Here is a 20,861-nt window from a genome sequence, read left to right as displayed (position 1 = left end):
CATTTTCCTCTCTCCCCCCAAACTTTTGTACCCTTTTCGCCATGGTAAAACAGCATTATTGGAAATGAGTTTAGCCATGTATGAGTTCGCGAAGTTAAAAGAAAAAGAAAAAAATTGCACATGCTGGAAATCTGAAATAAAAATTAAGTGCTGGAAACACTCAACAGCTGTGGAAAGAAAAAGGTTGGGTTAATGGTGACATTAGGGATGGGTAGTGGTCTTTTTTCATCTAAATGCAGTTTTGAAAAAATACAAATAGGGTTCATTACCTAGACTAGGAATAATATGGATTTGCAACTTGCATCTCACTTCTATTTGCTACACTAAACAGGGCATAAGGAAAATTTCACAAAGTGCTTATTTTGAGCATTGCATAAAATGCTTATTTTAATCCGGATTTGTTCCTGGATAATTTGAAACAATCGATAAACAATCAACATTTCACTGTCTGAGCACACCTAAAGCTTGACCGAATTACATGACATCCTTTAATCTAAATCAGACCGATTCACATTAATAAATGACATGCGATTAAATACAATCTGATGAAAGGTCATAGACCTGAAATCTTAACTGCTTCTGTCTCCACAGGTGCTGCCAGACCTGCTGAGTATTTCCAGTATTTTCTAACTTTATTTCAGATTACCAGCACCCACTGTATTTTGTTCTTGCAATTATATACATTTGCTTAAAATCAATTTTGAAATATCAAAATGTCCCCATGTCAGAAAATCGTGTCTTTTTAAAAATAAACCTCAAAGGATGGATTGGTTGGGCCGAATGGCCTGTTTATGTGCTGTACATATTTATGTAAAAAAGCGAAATCTCACATGCTTCCCACTTTATGGCAGAGGAAGCGGACTGAACGTTTCTACGCTACGAATGTCGGCTTGACCTTTACAACACATCCTCTCATTGCTAAGATTAAAAATAAATCGCAAGAACAGACAAACAGCAAAACGCTACAAACCTGGTTTGAAATCTCCGGTAACAACTAATGTAACAACTGCCTCACGTCACTTCCGCTGGCGCCATGTGACACAAGAATTATTCTTGTAGTTTCGAGTGTTCTTTCCCAATAATGAAATTAAAATCTCCAGAACTATTTACAGTAAACCGGCTGTCTGCCAAACCTCAACTATATTACTCGGCTTTTGCATTTTAGCCTCCACGCCAGCAGCAGTCTTAATACCACGTATTGAGCCCTATTCCCGCTTTTCTCTCAACCACCTACCCCTAACTGTCCGTATAGTCAATCATTAATTCGGAGTGCATTACAGAGCCTCATAAACTTGTATTAATAAAAAAAAAAGTTTCTGCCCTCTATCCTAAATTATGCTTTTATCTTGTATGCATGACTCTGCTCTGTACTACGGCAAACAATTATGTCTGATTCTGCTTTGTCCCATCCATTCATAATTTTAGACATCTGTCACATAGAAAATAGGAGCAGGAGTAGGCCATTCAGCTCTTCGGGCCTGCTCAGCCATTCGAAAAAGATTCACGGCTGATGTCTAATTCAGTACCCTGTTCCCCTTTCTCCCTCCTCTCTATAAAAGAAATATATCTATCTCCTTCTTGAATATATTTAATGACTTGGCCTCCACTGCCTTCTGCGGTAGAGAATTCCACAGGTTCACCACCCTCTGAGTGAAGAAATTTCTCTTCATCTCAGTTCTAAATGGCATACCCCATATCCTGAAACTGTGACCCCTGGTTCTAGACTCCCCCCTCCATTTAAACTGTCTAGTTCTGCTAGAATTTTATAGGTTTCTACAAAATCCCCTCTCATTCTTCTAAAAGCTCTATTGAATATAGGCCTAGTCAACCCAATCTCTCCTCATACGTCAATCCTGCCATCCCAGGAATCAGCTTAGTAAATCTTCTTTGCACTCCCTCCATGGCAAGAACATCCTTTCTCAGATAAGGAGACCAAAACTGCACACAATACTCCAGGTGTGGTTTCACCAAGGCCCTGTATAACTACAGTAAGACATCCTTGCTCCTGTACTCAAATCCTCTTGCAATGAAGGCCAACATACCATTCACCTTCCTAACTGCTTGCTGCACCTGAATGTTTACTTTCAGCAACTGGTGTACAAGGACAACCAGGTCTCTTTACACCTCCCTCTTTCCCAATCTATCACCATTCAGCCAATAATCTGCCTTTCTGTTTTTACAACCAAAGTAGATAACCTCACATTTGTCCACATTATATTGCATCTGCTTTGCATTTGCCCACTCACCCAACTTATCCAAATCACATTGGAGCCTCTTTGCATCCTCCTCACAGCTCACATCCCTCCCTAGCTTTGTGTCGTCTGCAAACTTGGAAATGTTACATTTAGTTCCCACACCCATCATTAATACATAGTGCGAATAGCTGGTGCCCAAGCACTGCTCCCTGCAGTACCCCACTAATCACTGCCTGCCACCTGGAAAAAGACCCGTTTATTCCTACTCTCGGTTTCCTGTCTGTCAACCAATTCTCAATCCATCCCAGTATATTACCTCCAATCCCATGTGCTTTAATTTTGCACACAAGCCTCTTATTTGGGACCTTATCAACACCTTCTGAAAATCCAAATACACCACATCTACTGGTTCTCCCTTATTTATTCTACTAGCTACATCCTCAAAAAACTCCAATAGATTTGTTAAGTGTGATTTCCCTTTCTTAAACCTATGCTGATTTTGTCCAATCATGTTTATGCTTTCCAGGTGTTCTGCTATCACATCCTTTATAACAGACTCTAGCATTTTCCCCACCACTGATATAAGGCGAACTGGTCTGTAATTCCCATCACCTTTAATCTCTATGGCAACAAAAATAGTCCCAATTTTAAAGTCTTTCCCCATATTTCTACGATCTTATACCAGACAGCATTATTGTGAATCTTTGCTGTTAATTCATTATTCTTTAAAAGACCATACCATATTTTGCTCCATTATCTTACTAGGGTTGCCAACATTCTACAACTGTCGTAGACTCTCCAGGTATTAAATAGTAATCTCAACACTATTGCAAGCAACCATGGAGAAAAGAAATATGATACAGCATTAAAATTGTCAAATGCACTTCCTTTGAGCACTCATTTGCTTTAAAAAATACTGGAAACCAGGAATAAGACTAATTGGGTAGGATGCAGAGCTGAGATAATACAGTAAAACATGTGTCTAACTGAAATTGGCAACCCTGCACCTTGCCTCGGAGACCATTATTCAGCTATGAATCTTGAATGCGACTCCTAGCAGGTTATCCATTTATGGAGGACATTGCTGCCAGTTTGCCTCTGCCCTCATCTGGTGACAACAGATGGCTGGATTTCCCGATATCTGCTGAGTGTCCTGCACGGTGGAAAATGAATCAGTTCTGAAAAAAAAAATCATGTCACCAGGACCTTTTGGAAAATTGGTTGCTGAATGAAGTCGGAGATGATAGTATAGGTTCTGACTGTAACTTTACAATTCTCCTCCCATATATGAATTGTCCAAACGTCGTGTCCTGCACTCCTTTGGACCCCACCAGAAAGGCCGAGAGGGGGGTTTTGACGACTGGGCAACTCTCAACCTCCATAAATTTGCCCAGGCATGGCCATGGAGAGGTCACTCCATAGTTGCCTCACAGCGACTAAAACAACACGGAAGGCAGCAGTTACGGGTTATAAGTCCAGATAAATTGGCGTAGAAACTGGGCGCCACGGGTTGCCTTTGTCGGTGGGAGAGGTCATTGCACCTCACTGGACAGCTACCGCCCGCCTCAAACCGGGCAGCCCCCGGTCAATAAGGTTCTGTCCCGCCACAGTCTGCCTGCTTCAATGGGTGCTTGGAGCTCAGGGTCATTGCCCGAAAGGTGGACTGATACACCGCACCAAACAACATGAAAAAAGGAAAGAAGGTACCAGCCCTTCGCTTTGCAAGCTGGAACGTCAGAACTATGTGTCCTGGCCTGTCGGAAGACCTTACACAAATCAACGATTCTCGGAAGACCGCCATCATTAACAACGAGCTCAGTAGATTCAATGTGGACATTGCAGCACTTCAGGAGACTCGCCTCCCCGCGAGTGGCTCTCTAGCAGAGCAAGACTACACCTTCTTCTGGCAGGGCAGGGATCCTGAAGAACCAAGACAGCATGGAGTGGGCTTCGCCATCAGAAACTCCTTGCTCAGCATGATAGAGCCTCCCTCAAATGGCTCGGAACGCATACTGTCCATCCGACTGCTCACCACCTCTGGTCCAGTACACCTACTCAGCATCTATGCTCCAACACTCTGCTCCGCACCTGAAGCTAAAGACCAGTTCTATGAACAACTCCATAACATCATTAGCAGCATCCCCAACACCGAACACCTATTCCTGCTGGGGGACTTTAATGCCAGGGTTGGGGCCGACCATGACTCATGGCCCTCCTGCCTTGGGCGCTATGGCGTTGGAAGGATGAATGAGAACGGGCAGAGACTGCTTGAGTTGTGTACCTATCATAACCTCTGCATCACCAACTCGTTCTTTCACACTAAACCCTGTCACCAGGTTTCATGGAGGCACCCAAGATCACGTCGTTGGCACCAGCTAGACCTCATTGTCACAAGGCGAGCCGCCTTAAACAGTGTTCAAATCACACGCAGCTTCCACAGTGCGGACTGCGACACCGACCACTCCCTGGTGTGCAGCAAGGTTAGACTCAGACCAAAGAAGTTGCATCATTCCAAGCAGAAGGGCCACCCGCGCATCAACACGAGCAGAATTTCTCACCCACAGCTGTTACAAAAATTTCTAAATTCACTTATAACAGCCCTTCAAAACACTCCCACAGGGGATGCTGAGACCAAGTGGGCCCACATCAGAGACGCCATCTATGAGTCAGCTTTGACCACCTACGGCAAAAGTGCGAAGAGAAATGCAGACTGGTTTCAATCTCATAATGAAGAGCTGGAACCTGTCATAGCCGCTAAGCGCATTGCACTTTTGAACTACAAGAAAGCCCCCAGCGATTTAACATCCGCAGCACTTAAAGCAGCCAGAAGTACTGCACAAAGAACAGCTAGGCGTTGCGCAAACGACTACTGGCAACACCTATGCAGTCATATTCAGCTGGCCTCAGACACCGGCAACATCAGAGGAATGTATGATGGCATGAAGAGAGCTCTTGGGCCAACCATCAAGAAGATTGCCCCCCTCAAATCTAAATCGGGGGACATAATCACTGACCAACGCAAACAGATGGACCGCTGGGTTGAGCACTACCTAGAACTGTACTCCAGGGAGAATGCTGTCACTGAGACTGCCCTCAATGCAGCCCAGCCTCTACCAGTCATGGATGAGCTGGACATACAGCCAACCAAATCGGAACTCAGTGATACCATTGATTCCCTAGCCAGCGGAAAAGCCCCTGGGAAGGACAGCATTACCCCTGAAATAATCAAGAGTGCCAAGCCTGCTATACTCTCAGCACTACATGAACTTCTATGCCTGTGCTGGGACGAGGGAGCAGTACCCCAGGACATGCGCGATGCCAACATCATCACCCTCTATAAAAACAAAGGTGACCGCGGTGACTGCAACAACTACCGTGGAATCTCCCTGCTCAGCATAGTGGGGAAAGTCTTTGCTCGAGTCGCTCTGAACAGGCTCCAGAAGCTGGCCGAGCGCGTCTACCCTGAGGCACAGTGTGGCTTTCGTGCAGAGAGATCGACTATTGACATGCTGTTCTCCCTTCGTCAGATACAGGAGAAATGCCGTGAACAACAGATGCCCCTCTACATTGCTTTCATTGATCTCACCAAAGCCTTTGACCTCGTCAGCAGACGTGGTCTCTTCAGACTACTAGAAAAGATCGGATGTCCACCAAAGCTACTAAGTATCATCACCTCATTCCATGACAATATGAAAGGCACAATTCAACATGGTGGCTCCTCATCAGAGCCCTTTCCTATCCTGAGTGGTGTGAAACAGGGCTGTGTTCTCGCACCCACACTTTTTGGGATTTTCTTCTCCCTGCTGCTTTCACATGCGTTCAAATCCTCTGAAGAAGGAATTTTCCTCCACACAAGATCAGGGAACAGGTTGTTCAACCTTGCCCGTCTAAGAGCGAAGTCCAAAGTACGGAAAGTCCTCATCAGAGAACTCCTCTTTGCTGACGATGCTGCTTTAACATCTCACACTGAAGAATGCCTGCAGAGTCTCATCGACAGGTTTGCATCTGCCTGCAATGAATTTGGCCTAACCATCAGCCTCAAGAAAACGAACATCATGGGGCAGGATGTCAGAAATGCTCCATCCATCAATATTGGCGACCACGCTCTGGAAGTGGTTCAAGAGTTCACCTACCTAGGCTCAACTATCACCAGTAACCTGTCTCTAGATGCAGAAATCAACAAGCGCATGGGTAAGGCTTCCACTGCTATGTCCAGACTGGCGAAGAGAGTGTGGGAAAATGGCACACTGACACGGAACACAAAAGTCCGAGTGTATCAGGCCTGTGTCCTCAGTACCTTGCTCTACGGCAGCGAGGCCTGGACAACGTATGCCAGCCAAGAGCGACGTCTCAATTCATTCCATCTTCGCTGCCTTCGGAGAATACTTGGCATCAGGTGGCAGGACTATATCTCCAACACAGAAGTCCTTGAAGCGGCCAACACCCCCAGCTTATACACACTACTGAGTCAGCGGCGCTTGAGATGGCTTGGCCATGTGAGCCGCATGGAAGATGGCAGGATCCCCAAAGACACATTGTACAGCGAGCTCGCCACAGGTATCAGACCCACCGGCCGTCCATGTCTCCGTTATAAAGACGTCTGCAAACGTGACATGAAATTGTGTGACATTGATCACAAGTCGTGGGAGTCAGTTGCCAGCATTCGCCAGAGCTGGCGGGCAGCCATAAAGACAGGGCTAAATTGTGGCGAGTCGAAGAGACTTAGTAGTTGGCAGGAAAAAAGACAGAGGCGCAAAGGGAGAGCCAACTGTGCAACAGCCCCAACAAACAAATTTCTCTGCAGCACCTGTGGAAGAGCCTGTCACTCCAGAATTGGCCTTTATAGCCACTCCAGGCGCTGCTTCACAAACCACTGACCACCTCCAGGCGCGTATCCATTGTCTCTCGAGATAAGGAGGCCCAAAGAAGAATATGAATTGTGCCAGGGGTTCAGAAGGCAGCCAACGTGACATCTCTTGAATAAAACTTAATTACACTAAAAGTGGTACTGAGTCCAGAGAATGCCATTATGTTGTTCAAAACAGCAGCAGGTAACTAGAAAGGTATTTTTTTTGCCAGTTTTAAGGTGAAGTCACTGTAGGTGAAGGCATACTTGTTGAGGGAATGGGTGAAGGAATAATGGGTGGAGAGGGTACATAGGAAAATGGTTTCCTCAATGAGAATCTACAAAATAGCTTGAACCACTGAAAATGCTGTTTTTGCAGCTGAACATTTAGCCTCCCGTCTTCTCATTGTGTTCCTCCATCTGTCCAATATTGAGGTCTTGTCAGGTGGTAAAATTGTGCAATATTTAACAATGCAGACTGCAACTGAACCATATAAATGTGTTGGAGTTGGCTAAGAGAATGAGGAGAAAGAAAGAACAGCATCTAACAACAGAAGTGAAGGAAGATCATCAAAAGGAGTTCCTTATAATAATTGCCAATGCCTCCTGGTCATCTTTAACATCAAAAATTCAAAGCAAAACAAAAATAGATAATGCTTTACATAAATCTTCTTGCTTGCCTTTGCCTAGTTTTTCCCTTTTCATCTACTGTTATTAGACCTGGAGAAGAGGTTGACTAGGCCAATGTCTTGGAATGAGCCTGAGCCATCACAGCTTAGCGCTGAAATAATGTAACCTGCTTGTCCTGGAATTTGACTGTTTAACATTGCAGTACAACTCAGTCAGAACTTCCTTAGGCAACCTTAGTCTATGCATGCATTGTTTCTTGGGTAAGTTCAGTTAGATTCTTCAGTCTGGAGATGCAGTCTGGAAGAAAACACCATATGGGCATAGTACTTATGTTTACCATACCTGGTATCCTCTATTGCTCTTTTTCTTCCAAAGCACACTAAAAATGAATTCTCATGCTGACACCCATTTCCCAATTTCTAGATGCTAGGAAATAGTTAACCCAAAACTTCTGGCACAAATCCTCTTTGAGCCCCTGAATTGGCCAAAGCGGGATTAAAAAAAGGCAAAAATTTGAAAACTTTAATGTTTAACCCTGTACTCAAATACACATCCCAGCAGCTTTGGATACCTAAATTAAGATGCAATATACTTCTGGCACAAAGGCAGGGAAATGGTTTTGACATCTAAGGACATTACAAATAACCAAGTAACCCTCTTGACTATATTGCAAAAATACATAGAGAGATTTGTCCATAATTAAGACAAACCAGTGTGCATGACACCAGTAAAATAATTTAATGGAACTCACTACCACAATACACTCCTAAAAGGGAAAGTACAAGCATTAGGGAGTCTGAGCTAGGTGTAAGATAGTTAGAGGAACTGCAATAAAAGGTAATTCTGCACTAGTGATATTGCAGGCAAAGATTAATTGCAGGAGTATGCAATTGATACACATGGCTTTAAAGGATCAAATTTTCTTAGTAATCTTCTTTATGCTCCTTCATTACTTTCCTGCATGGGAAAAGAAAGATATAGAGACAGGCTTGGAGGTGACTACACAAACTAATTTCTCACGATAGTTGGTCAGAATGAAGGCTTTTCTGCCACAAACAGATTTTATAACCTGGTTGGAATACTTAGAATAAATTATTGCACAGGAACTCATATTACACAGAAAACAGCTCCAGATTAAAAACAGAAACAACATTGAGAAGCTTTCCCTTCTTCTGCAATATAAACGTGACCAAGATTACAGAAGCAACAGCTTTCGTTAGTGGGGGGATGCAGGGGGTGGGGGGGCAGGAGGAAAAGAAAAAATCTCAGCAGGATGACAATTTTTTTGAAAACTAAGCATTTTGTAATTTTCCCCACTAAATAGCAGATTCAGTGAGGAAAATTGTAAGAACACAACGTGGAGGACAACAAAATTACATATTTTGCCCAAAAAGTACATTTGTTATATTCAGAACACAATGTTTTAACAAAAAGGAATATAGTAATGTGTTTAAAAGGCACAAAATTCTGTGCGTTCATCAGTTCCACAGATGACAAGTGCATAAACCTCAGGCAAAATTTACTGCGCCATCATGTTTTGTAAATGGCTTATGTCAAAAGCAGCAAAAAGTTCCATCATCATCTGAATCATTTTATCTTTGTTGTAGAGCCATAAACCATTATAAGTTGTTCATAGGAGTTTTAAAAGTATAATACTGTACAGGCATTGCTATAGTTACAAGAGTCAGCTCAAGCCTTAATATAGCTTCTCTTGACTTTACATTGCTATGATCCTCCATTTATGTGTTGTGAAGGTCTCCAACCAAACTAAAAATGAATATCTATTATTCAACACAATGTAATATAAATTTTATCATATGCAAGAAATATAGAGTTAATAAAAACAAAGTGCTGGAAATACTCAGCAGGTCTGGCAGCATCTGTGGAGAGAGAAGCAAAGTTAACATTTCATAAACCTGTCGCCAGAACTGGCAAATGTTAGAAATGTAATAGGTTTAAGCAAGTGAAGCAAGGGTGGGAGGAGAACAAAAGGGAAGGTGCGTGATCGGGCAGGGGAGATTAAATGACAAAGATGCCATGGGACAAAGACAAAGGGATTGCTATTGGTGTGGCCCAGAGAGAGTGTTAATGACAGAATAATGAACAGCCCTGTCCAAAAGCACAAACATGAAAAAACAAGTTTAAGGTATCTTTTTAAAAAAATAATAAAAAAGGCCGGTTATGCTCTGAAATGACAACTCAATGTTGAGTCTGGAAGGCTGTAGAGTGCCTAATTGGAAAATGAGGTGCTGTTCCTCGAGTTTGCGTTGATGTTCACTGGAACACTACAGTAGGTCAAGGACAGAAATGTGGGCACGGGAGCAGGGTGGTGAATTGAAATGGCAAGCAACTGAAAGATTGGGATCATACTTGCAGACTGAGCGGAGGTGTTCTGCAAACTACACTTCCTCACACCCGACTTCCTGTAAGAACTCTATTGCATTCTCCCAGTTTCTCCGTCTCCAATGCATCTGTTCTGACGAAGCAATTTTCCACAACAGCGCTTCTGACATGTCTTCCTTTTTCCTCAACTGAGGATTCCACCCTCCACCACCGTGGTTGACAGGGCCCTCAACTGTGTCCGTGCCATTTCTTGCACTTCTGCCCTCACTCCTTCCCCTCCCTCCCAGAACCGTGACAGGGTTCCCCTTGTCCTCACTTTCCACTCCACCAGCCTACAGATCCCAAAGATCATCCTCCACCATTTCCACCACCTCCAGGGTGATGCTACCACCGAACACATCTTCCCCTTCCGTCAGCATTCTGAAGGGATTGTTTCCTCTGCAACCCCCTGGTCCACTCCTCCATTACCCCAACACCTCATCCCCTTCCCACAGCACCTTCCCATGCAATTGCAGGTGGTGTACCGCATTGCTTTTACCTCCTCTCTCCTCACCATCCAAGGCCCCAAACACTCCTTCCAGGTGAAGCAGTAATTTACTTGTACTTCTTCCAATTTAGTGTACTGTACTCGTGACTCACAATGCGGTCTCTGCCACATTGGGGCGACCAAATGCAGATTGGGTGACCGCTTTGCGGAACACCTCTGCTCAGTCTGCAAGCATGACCCCAAGCTTCCAGTTGCTTGCCATTTCAATTCACCACCCTGCTTCCATGCCCACGTTTCTGGCTTTGGCCTACTGCGGTGTTCCAGTGAACATCAACACAAGTTCGAGGAACAGCACTGAGAAGCACCTCATTTTCCAATTAGGCACTCTACAGCCTTCCGGACTCAACATTGAGTTCAATCATTTCAGAGCATGACTGGCCTTTTTATTATTATTTTATTTTTTAAACATGTGCCTGCCTTAAACTTGGATTTTCATGTTTGTGCTTTTGGACAGAGCTGCTCATTATTCTGTCATTAACACTCTCTCTAGACTAATGCTTTGTCTTTCACCTGCCATAAGCACTCCCTCTGCCTTTGCCCCTTGACATCTTTGTCATTTAATCTCTCCTGCCCTCTGCCCTATCACACACCTTCCCTTTTGTTCTCTTCCCCCAACCCCCACTCCATTTGCTTAAAACCTATTACATTTCTAACCTTTGCCAGTTCTGATGAAAGATCACAGACCTGAAATGTTAACTCTGCTTCTCTCTCCACAGATGCTGCCAGACCTGCTGAGTATTTCCAGCACTTCCAGTTTTTATTTCAGATTTCCAGCATCCGCAGAATTTTGCTTTTATTATTTAAATGTACAGTTAAAACAGCTTAGGTTGGATCATGTTTATACATAGCATTTCCAAACAGGAGTTGTGACATTTGAACATTTTCATATTAAAAAGAAATTAAGACAAAAGTAAAGTTTTTGGGAATTTTGCATTTTCAGTTAGTCATTTTAACAAATGATCTCTCCTTTCACCTGCCACTTAAAAAAAAAAATACTGCTCGTGTTACCTTTTGGGTCTTAACATTTTTAGACATCACTTTAACAATAGCATTCCAGTACTTTAACAATAATTTACATTTAAACTGTTAAACAGTTAATACCAAATACTCTCCATAAAATCGATTAAATTCAGATGTACAAATTGTATGAGTTCACATGGACGCCCAGTTAAGCAATAATAAGTTGCAGCGCACAACATTTCAGGTCCCATTTATTTTCAAGTACAGCTGAGTTTTGACAGATTCCCACCCATGTCCAAAGAACAACATTTCCTTTAAACAGATAGTTAAAAATGATTAGCGGTCTGGTTCTGCAAAATTCAACAACAATTTATTAAACGTACAAGGTGGCTACAGAATAAGTGGCTACACTTCAAAAGTAGTTTATTGGCTGTAAAGGACTTTGGCAAGTCCCAAGGACATGAAAGGCAGAATATAAATTCAAGTTATTTCCTTCTTTCAATTTAAGAATGTGATGTATAATTTTGAAGAATCAAGCTCCCTAGAGAGTCCTACATTATCTGTACTGTTCCAGGACATTCATTGACAACTTCAAAATTGATTTGTGTCTTGATGCAACCATGAAGAGGGGAAACCATTTGCACATACATATTTGGTTTACCCTTTGACTGCAAGTGCCTGCGGGAATTGTATATTTTTTAAAACTATTATCTGAATAAATAGTCTTCAATCACAACAACAGACCATATAACATGTAAAACTGAAAATGTGGTTAAATGAAGCACTGCGATCATGTACTATAAGTGCTTGCTTTATTACAGGGGATAACTGATATAAAGAATTTATGTAATTAACTCAAAAAGTCATGAGCGATTAAATAATTAGTTCCCCATCTTTTTTTAAAATAAAAAACAGTGAACCCGTTTCCTGTATTTTTTCACAATGGAGCCAGACCAGTAAAAAGTCACTGTTCTGTTGAAGTGAAACCTCTGCAACTGAAGACCTAAATATAATTAAGGAAAACTGTGAAAATTGAATTTTTTTGGTTGAAGATTCCTGGTTTACAGTGAAATAATCTATGCTGCAAATATATTGCCTGGGATCAATATATTATTTATGACCAAGATCTCAAGTATTTGGTGTGCCAGCTCAAGGGCTCATTATGTAAAATAGTGACAGCAATTGTAATAGCATGCCGATCTGTAATAAAACACAGTTGAAATACTGTCCAGACTTTTATAAATAAGTTATATACCTCCAGTTCCTTCTTAAAAAAGCCACACAACTACTAGAAAAGGTGCCATTTCATTTTTCCAGCCATGCTTTAAAAAATGTTCAAGTTTTTAACTTTTGAAAATGAGGTTACTCAAACAGGTCCAATTCTCATTTATGTACTGTAAGGATTAGATTATTTAGAATCAGATAAAGTTTGCCAACAGTTGGCATTCCAAATATGAATTCTGGATCTAAAAATTCTAACTTAAAATACTCAAAATAAATCTTAAATGACAATTTGAATTCAGAAAAGGAATGTTCAAGCTTGCTCTTAGATGCAGTCAAAAATATGTTCATGTACAGCAAATGCAATCTTTTTACTTCCATGCAGATTTCTCTAGGGTCCCTCAGGTACTCAAAATGGCAGTCAGCAGTCCATGCCCTCATCACTTTCATAACAATCAGATGGTGCATCGGTGCCAAAGTATCGATCTCCAAAATTACCTGCACATTAATAATATTTATTACATCAATTCTTATGGTAAACCAATAATAACCAATATTAAAACTGTAGTACATTTTTTAATACAAAATATTTGTTTGTTAGACATTTAAGTTAGTTCAAACACTTATACATAGCAGACTTTGGTAATGTTACTGGACTACTAATCCAGAGGCCCCAACAAATGCTCTGGGGACACAAGCTCAAATTCCACCACGGCAGCTGGTGAAATTTAAATTCAATTAATTAATAAATCTGGAATTAAAAGCTAGTCTCAGTAATGGTGACCATGAAATCACCGGATTGTCGTAAAAACCTGCCCGGTTCAATAATGTCCTTTAGGTGGTGCCGTCCTTACCCAGTCTAGCCTTCAATGTGACTCCCTTCCCACAGTAATGTATTTGATTCTTAACTGCCCTCTGAAATAGCCTAGCAAGCCACTCGGTTTTACCAAACCGCTACAGAAAAGTCGAAGAAGAATAAAACATGATGGACCACCCGACATCGATCTAGGCACCAAAAGCCACAATGGCACATCCTGCCCTGTCGACCCTGCAAAATCCTCCGCACGAACATCTGGGGACTGGTACCAAAGTTGGGAGAACTGTTGCACAGACTAGTCGAGCAACAGCTGGAGAGTCATACTCACGGAATCGTACTTTACAGCCAATACCCCAGACACCTCCATCATCATCCATGGGTATGTCCTGTCTCACCGGCATGACAGACCCAGCAGAGGTGGTGGTACAGTGGCATACAGTTGAGAGGGAGTTGCCTGGGAGTCCTCAACATTGACTCTGGACCCCATGAAGTCTCATGGCATCAGGTCAAACATGGGCAAGGAAACCTCCTGCTGATTACAACCTACTGTGCTCCCTCAGCTGATGAATCAGTGCTCTTCCATAGTGAACACCACTTGGAAGAAGCACTGAGGATGGTAAAGGCACAGAATGTACTCTGGGTGGGGGACTTCAATGCCAATCACCAAGAATGGATCGGTAGCATCACTACTGACCGAGCTGGCCGAGTCCTGAAGGACATAACTGCCAGACTGGGACTGCGACAGGTGGTGAGGGAACCAATAAGAGGGAAAAGCCCACTTGACTTCACCCTCATCAATCTACCTGTCGCAAATGCATCTGTCCATGACACGATTAGTAGGAGTGAGCATCGCACAGTCCCTGTGAAGAAGACTGTGCAACTTCACGCTGAGGATACCGTCCATCGCTTTGTGTGGCACTACTACCTTGCTAAATGGGATAAATTCAGAACAGATCTAGCAGCTCAAAACTGGGCATCTATAGGAGGTGCTGTGGACCATCAGCAAACAGCAGAATCGCATTCAACCACATTCTGTAAGCTTGTGACACAGCATATCCCTCAATCTACCATTACCATCAAGCCGGGGAATCAATGCTGATTCAATGAGGAATGTAGGAGAGCATGCCAGAATCAACACCAGGCATACCTAAAAATGATGTGCCAATGCACGGCTACATGCATGCTAAAGAGCGGAATCAGCATGGGTTAGACAGCGCTTAGCGATCCCACAACCAACGAATCAAATCAATGCTCTGCAGTCCTGTCAAATCCAGTTGTGAATGGTGGCGGAAAATTGAACAAGTAACAGGAGGAGGCGGCTCCACAAATATCCCCATCTTCAACGATGGGGGGAGCCCAGCATGCAAGTGCAAAAGACAAGGCTAAAGCATTTGCAACCATCAGAGGTCAGAGGCTGAGAAGCCTGCGGCGAGTAACTCGCCTCCTGACTCCCCAAAGCCTATGCACCATCTAGAAGGTACAAGTCAGGAATGTGATGGAGTACTCTCCACTTGCCTGGATGGGTGCAGCTCCAACAACACTCAAGAAGCTCGACACTATCCAGGACAAAGCAGCCCGCTTGATTGGCACCCCATCTACAAACATTCACTCCCTCCACCACCGACGCACAGTGGCAGCAGTGTGTACCATCTACAAGACGCACTGCAGCAACGCACCAAGGCTACTTAGACAGCACCTTCCAAACTTGCAATCTCCATCACCTAGAAGGACAAGGGCAGCAAATGCACGGGATCACCACAACCTGCCAGTTCTCCTCCAAGCCACACACCATCCTGACTTGGAATTATATCACCATTCCTTCACTGATGCTGTGTCAAAAACCTGGAAGCCCTTTCCTAACAGCACTGCGAGTGTACCCACACGAGATGGACTGCAATGGTTCAAGGCTCACTACCACCTCGAGGGCAATTAGGGATGGGCAACAAATGCTGGCCTTGCCATTGATACTCACGTCCCATGAAAGAATTTTCAATAGCTTTCTCTAACTTTTTCATTAAGAATACAGTAAAATGGTCATTTATATTTGCAGATTGCACATACATAGTGTCTTTAAGGTAGAAAAACATCCCAAGGCGATTCACAAAGTTACAAGGAGAAAAATGAATACCAAGCTGAAGGAGCAGATATTAGGAGGTGTGACTGAAAGCTTGGCCAAAGAGGTAGGTTTTAATGAGGGTATTAAAAGGAGAAGCTGGAAAGGGAGAGGATTTTAGGGCAGCAAATTCCAGAGCAATGACAACCAATGGAAATGCAGGGGGAAGCACAAGGCTGCATATTATCCTCTGGGGAGATAGTGAGTAGACTAGACCTATATCCCTGGAATTTAGAAGAATGATCTGATTGAATTTTATATGTTTCAATGGGGATTATCAGGGTAGATGCTGAGAAAATGTTTCCCCTGGCTGGGGAATCTAGAACATGGGGTCAGCCTTTTAAGACTGAGATGAGGAGAAATCCTTTCATTCAAAGGGTTGTGAATCTTTGCAATTCTCTACCCCAGAGAGTTGTGTGCGTGCAGCCATTGAATATATCACACTAATAGATGTAGTCTCCAGACCACCTAATAATGGAAGGGAGGTGGAGGAAGAAATAGGCAGACAAATTAGGGAATTGAGTTAAAAAAAAATCATAGGGGATTTCAACTACCTCTATATTAACTGGACAGAAGAAGTAGGTAAAGGGGATGAGGGAATGGAGTTCCTACAATGTGTACAGGACTCCTTTCTTACCCAATATGTAAAAAGCCCAAGGGAAGATTCACTATTGGATCTAGTAAAGGGGAACGAACCAGAGCAAATAAGAAAAGTAACAGTAGGGAAACAGCTAGGCAATAGTAACCATAATATAACTATGCTTTATGATAATAGAGGACGACATAAGTAATACGAAAACCAGGATAACAGACGGGAGAAAAGCTGATTTTGAGCAGCACATAGCTGGGGTACTGCCTGTGTGGAGTTTGCAAGTTCTCCCTGTGTCTGCGTGGGTTTCCTCCGGGTGCTCCGGTTTCCTCCCACACGCCAAAAGACTTGCAGGTTGATAGGTAAATTGGCCATTAGAAATTGCCCCTAGTATAGGCAGGTGGTAGGGAAATATAGGGACAGGTGGGGATGTGGTAGGAATATGGGATTAGTGTAGGATTAGTATAAATGGGTGGTTGATGGTCGGCACAGACTCGGTGGGCCGAAGGGCCTGTTTCAGTGCTGTATCTCTAAACATAGCAGAACTTGGGAAAATAAAATGGGCAACAATATTGGTAAACAACGATATAGAACAACAATGGGAAACATTTAAAATCGTGTTCAACAGAATGCACGATAAAATATATTTCGCTAAGAGGAAAGACAAACTAAACACTAGTGAGACTCCATGGATGAATAAAGACATAAGGGAACAATTGAAGGTTAGGAAAGAGGCATACATTGGATACATAGACAGCAAGAGTGCATGATGAGAGAATATGAAAAGATTAGGAAAGTAGTTAAAAAAAACAATTAGGAAGGCAAAGAGGAACTACGAAATTATACTATCAAATAACATAAAACAAAAATGTGAAATATTTTACAGTGGCATCAATTAAAAAAAGGCTGGGATGGGAAAAGGGTCACTAAGGAATAGAGAGGATAATACCACAGGTAATGATAGAGAGATGGCAGAAATATTAAATAATTACTTTACTTCAGGGAGATAGAACAAGTAGACATGATATTAAATGATGAGATGAGCAATGAGCTAAATGCATTTAAAAGAAAAAAGGGGATGCATTGAATAAACTAATCAAACTCAAAGCAGATAAAGCACCCGGTCTGGATGGATTGCATCCATGCATTTTAAAAGAATCCAGGGACGAGATTGGAGAGGTATTACTACCCATATTTAATAGTTCCTCAGAAAAAAGTGCAGTGCCAGAGGACTACTAGCAGATCTCTAATGTAATTCCTGTATTTAAGAGGGGAACAGAACATGCCCAGGGTTGTATAGACCAGTCAGCTTAGCATTACTGGTAGGAAAAATATAATAATTGTTACGAGAGTCTTTTTTTTTGTTAAAACATGGAACCTATATTCGTAAAAACTAAAAAAAAAAAGATTTTGTGGACATTGAAACATCTAGAGATAGCTGAATTTTATGGATACTTTGGAAAAAAAAAGCAAGGTCAACAAGAGGTTCCTGTATTTGACCAGTAAACAAATACCAGGTGATTTCAAGGAAACCAGCAGGGGGTTTTGATCCCTTTGTTGTGACAAGAGAGAATTCATGACTAAGCATGAGACTTGCTTGGAAAAGTAGTTTCACTTTGAACTGTTAAAAGATGCTGGTTTTTGGACTAAAAGCAGGCAGTTGGAATCTGCATATGGACCTGCCAAGAGATCAGAGGAAAAACCAGACAACTATTGCCTCTCTTTAAAGAATCCCTGCTCTGGAAAAGCAAAAGCTTGTATGAAGTGGTACTGTTGCCTCCTGTAATTTTGAAGACATCCTGAATGCTTCAGAAACCTTGCATTTTTAAAAATGGACTTTTGCATCGAATGTGTGCGAGGACTAAAACCTCTGTTGCTGCACACCTGATTGAAGACCAATGTGAAGCTTCTGCAGTTGCATTACTTTGAATGCTTACCCAAAACAGACGTTCATCAACCTTCTGCTTCTGCTATGTCTTCCTTTGTCCTCAACCGAGGATTTCCCCCCACTGTGGTTGATAGGGCCCTCATCAGTGTCTGGCCCATTTCCTGCACCTCTACCCTCACCCCTTCCCCTCCCAGAACCGCGACAGGGTTCCCCTTGTCCTCACTTTCCACTCCATCAGCCTTCATATGCAAAGGATCATCCTCCGCCATTTCCGCCACCTCCAGCATGATGCCACTACCAAACACATCTTCCCCTCCCTTTCCTTGACAGCATTCCAAAGGGATCATTCCCTCCGTGACACCCTGGTCCACTCCTCCATTACCCCCACCATCTTGTCCCCTTCCCACGGCACCTTCCCCTGCAATCGCAGGAGGTGCAACACCTGCCCATTTAACTCCTCTCTCCTCACTATCCAAGGCCCCAAACACTCCTTTCAGGTGAAGCAGCGATTTACTTGTACTTCTTTCAATGTAGTATACTGTATTCGCTGCTCACAATGTGGTCTCCTCTACACTGGGGAGACCAAACACAGACTGGGTGACCGCTTTGCGGAAAACCTCCACTCAGTCCGAAAGCATGACCCCGAGCTTCCGGTTGCTTGCCATTTCAACACTCCTCCACTGCTCTCATGCTCACACATCTCTGTCCTAGGATTGCTGCAGTGTTCCAGTGAACATCAACACAAGCTCGAGTAACAGCATCTCATTTACCGATTAGGCGCACTACAGCCTGCTGGACTGAACATTTTGTTCAATCATTTCAGAGCATTAAGGGCCCCCCATTTTACTTTTATTTTTAGTTATTTTTTCTTTTTTTTTTCCTGTTTATTTTATTTTATCTTAGTATGTTCAGCTTGCCTACACACTTTTTTTTCATGTTTGTACTTGCGGCTATTCAGTTTTCAGTCCGTTAACATCCTATCTGTACTAATGCTTTGTCTTTCAACACACCATTAACATATTGTTTGCCTTTGCTCCATGACCTTCTGCTCAATTATTCTGTGACCTTGTCCTATCTACACCTTCTCCTTTGTTATCTCTTGCCCGACCCCCACTTTACTTGCTTAAAACCTTTCACATTTCTAATATTTGCCTGTTCTGAAGAAGGGTCACTGACCTGAAACGTTAACTCTGCTTCTCTCTCCACAGATGCTGCCAGACCTGCTGAGTATTTCCAGCATTTCTTGTTTTTATTTCAGATTTCCAGCATCTGCAGTATTTTGCTTTTATGTTCATCAACCTCGCCTGGAAAGACTCAGAGCAGCATCCAACTGTTCGACTTTTCGACACCTTGCCAAAAAATAGACCTCCATATCTTTTCAATAAAAGTTTTTATTTTTATATTCCATTTATTCCTTTGAAACAGCTGTAAAAAATTCCTTTTCTCCCGATTAACCAGTTTCTGGATATATGTGTGTGCGCGTGTGAGGGCTAGGATAATAATACGGGGCTTTAATATTTCGATTCACGTACATATTTACTTCATTATTGGTTAAGACTTGGTTTGATAATAAACAGATAATTTTGTTGTTTATTAAAGAAATTTGGTTGGTGTGCTTCATTTTGGGGGCAAATAGAGTATCTAACTGGCTGTTGCGGTAAGTGGGTAAATCTATTGATATGTTGTGTCCTCCCGCCTCGGTCGTAACATGGTGAATAGTCAGCATGGATTTCAAAAAGGAAAATCTTGCTTGGTATTGAATTTTTTGAAGAGGTAACAGTGAGCAGACAATGGTAGATGTAATTTATCTGGATTTTCAAAAGGTCTTCCACAAGGTGCCCCATAATTGACTAATAAATAAGCTCAGAGAATGTAAAGCCAGTGGACAAGAATGGATCTCTAGCTGGCTTCAAGATAGAAAGCAGAGAGTGGGAGTAAAAGATAGTTATTCAGAGTGGCAGATGGTCAGAAGTGGTGTTCCACAAGGATCAGTGAGGAAAATTTTTTTCACGCAGCAAGTGGTTAGGATCTGGAATACACTGCCAGAGTGTGTAGTGGACGCCGGTTCAATTGAGACATTAAAAAGTGAATTAGATAGTATTCTGAAAATAAAGAATGTGCAGTGTTACAGGGAGAAGGTAGGGGAATGGCACTAAGTAAATTGTTCATTCAGAGACACAATGGGCCGAATGGCTCCTTCTGTGCTGTAACAATTCTGTGTTGACACCATTGCTGTTCGCAACTTACAGTAACAATTTGGATTTTGGAATCACAACACAACTTCTAAATTTGTGAATGACACCAAATTGGCGGGGGATATAGTCAATACTGAGAAGGAGATTAATTACCTTGCAGAATGGGAAAAATAATTTGAAAATGAAGTTAAACGGAGATAAATGAGGTAGTACATTTTGGTAGGAGGAATAGGGAGGTCACTTATTACCTGGACGGTGCGAGTCTAAGTGGAATAGAGGAACAAAGGGATCTTGGAGTACAAATACACCAATCACTAAAAGTTGCGCCACAGGTTAGCAAGGCCATTAAAAAACGTATAAAGTACTAGGCTTTATTTCTAGAGGGATAGAATTGAAAAGTAGGGAAGTTATGCTGAACCTGTATCGAACCATAGTTGGAGCAGACTTACAGTATTGCATGCAGTTCTGATCGCCATATTTAGTAAAAGGATATAGAGGCATTGGAGAGGGTGCACAG

At 42.5% G+C, this 20,861-nt stretch overlaps 2 protein-coding genes across 11 annotated transcripts in view; both read right to left on the bottom strand.

The window, feature by feature from the left end:
• The window catches only part of mpv17 (mitochondrial inner membrane protein MPV17), a 109,574-nt gene extending 108,347 nt beyond the window's left edge, over window positions 1-1,227 (bottom strand). For 2 of the 7 annotated variants that reach the window (XR_010971194.1, XM_068024088.1), the window contains exon 1: window positions 971-1,227. The gene's annotated coding sequence lies outside the window, so the exon portion shown is untranslated. Of the gene's footprint in view, window positions 1-830; window positions 908-970 lie in introns of those variants that run through there. The other 5 variants (XR_010971195.1, XM_068024092.1, XM_068024090.1 and 2 more) reach the window with 4 other exon arrangements.
• Window positions 1,228-11,869: 10,642 nt separating this feature from the next.
• si:ch211-243j20.2 (uridine-cytidine kinase-like 1) overlaps window positions 11,870-20,861 on the bottom strand; it is a 129,277-nt gene continuing 120,285 nt past the window's right edge. For all 4 annotated transcript variants that reach the window (XM_068024085.1, XM_068024084.1, XM_068024087.1 and 1 more), the window contains one exon: window positions 11,870-13,240. In XM_068024085.1, the coding sequence (XP_067880186.1) occupies window positions 13,164-13,240 (77 nt within the window). In that variant the 3' untranslated portion in view covers window positions 11,870-13,163. The remainder of the gene's footprint in view (window positions 13,241-20,861) is intronic.

The sequence above is a fragment of the Heterodontus francisci genome, chromosome 3 (genome assembly GCF_036365525.1).
Source record: "Heterodontus francisci isolate sHetFra1 chromosome 3, sHetFra1.hap1, whole genome shotgun sequence".
NCBI classification, from domain to species: domain Eukaryota; kingdom Metazoa; phylum Chordata; class Chondrichthyes; order Heterodontiformes; family Heterodontidae; genus Heterodontus; species Heterodontus francisci.
The sequence above is the reverse complement of the archived record's forward strand: the minus strand, read 5'-3'. Positions and strand labels throughout refer to the sequence as shown.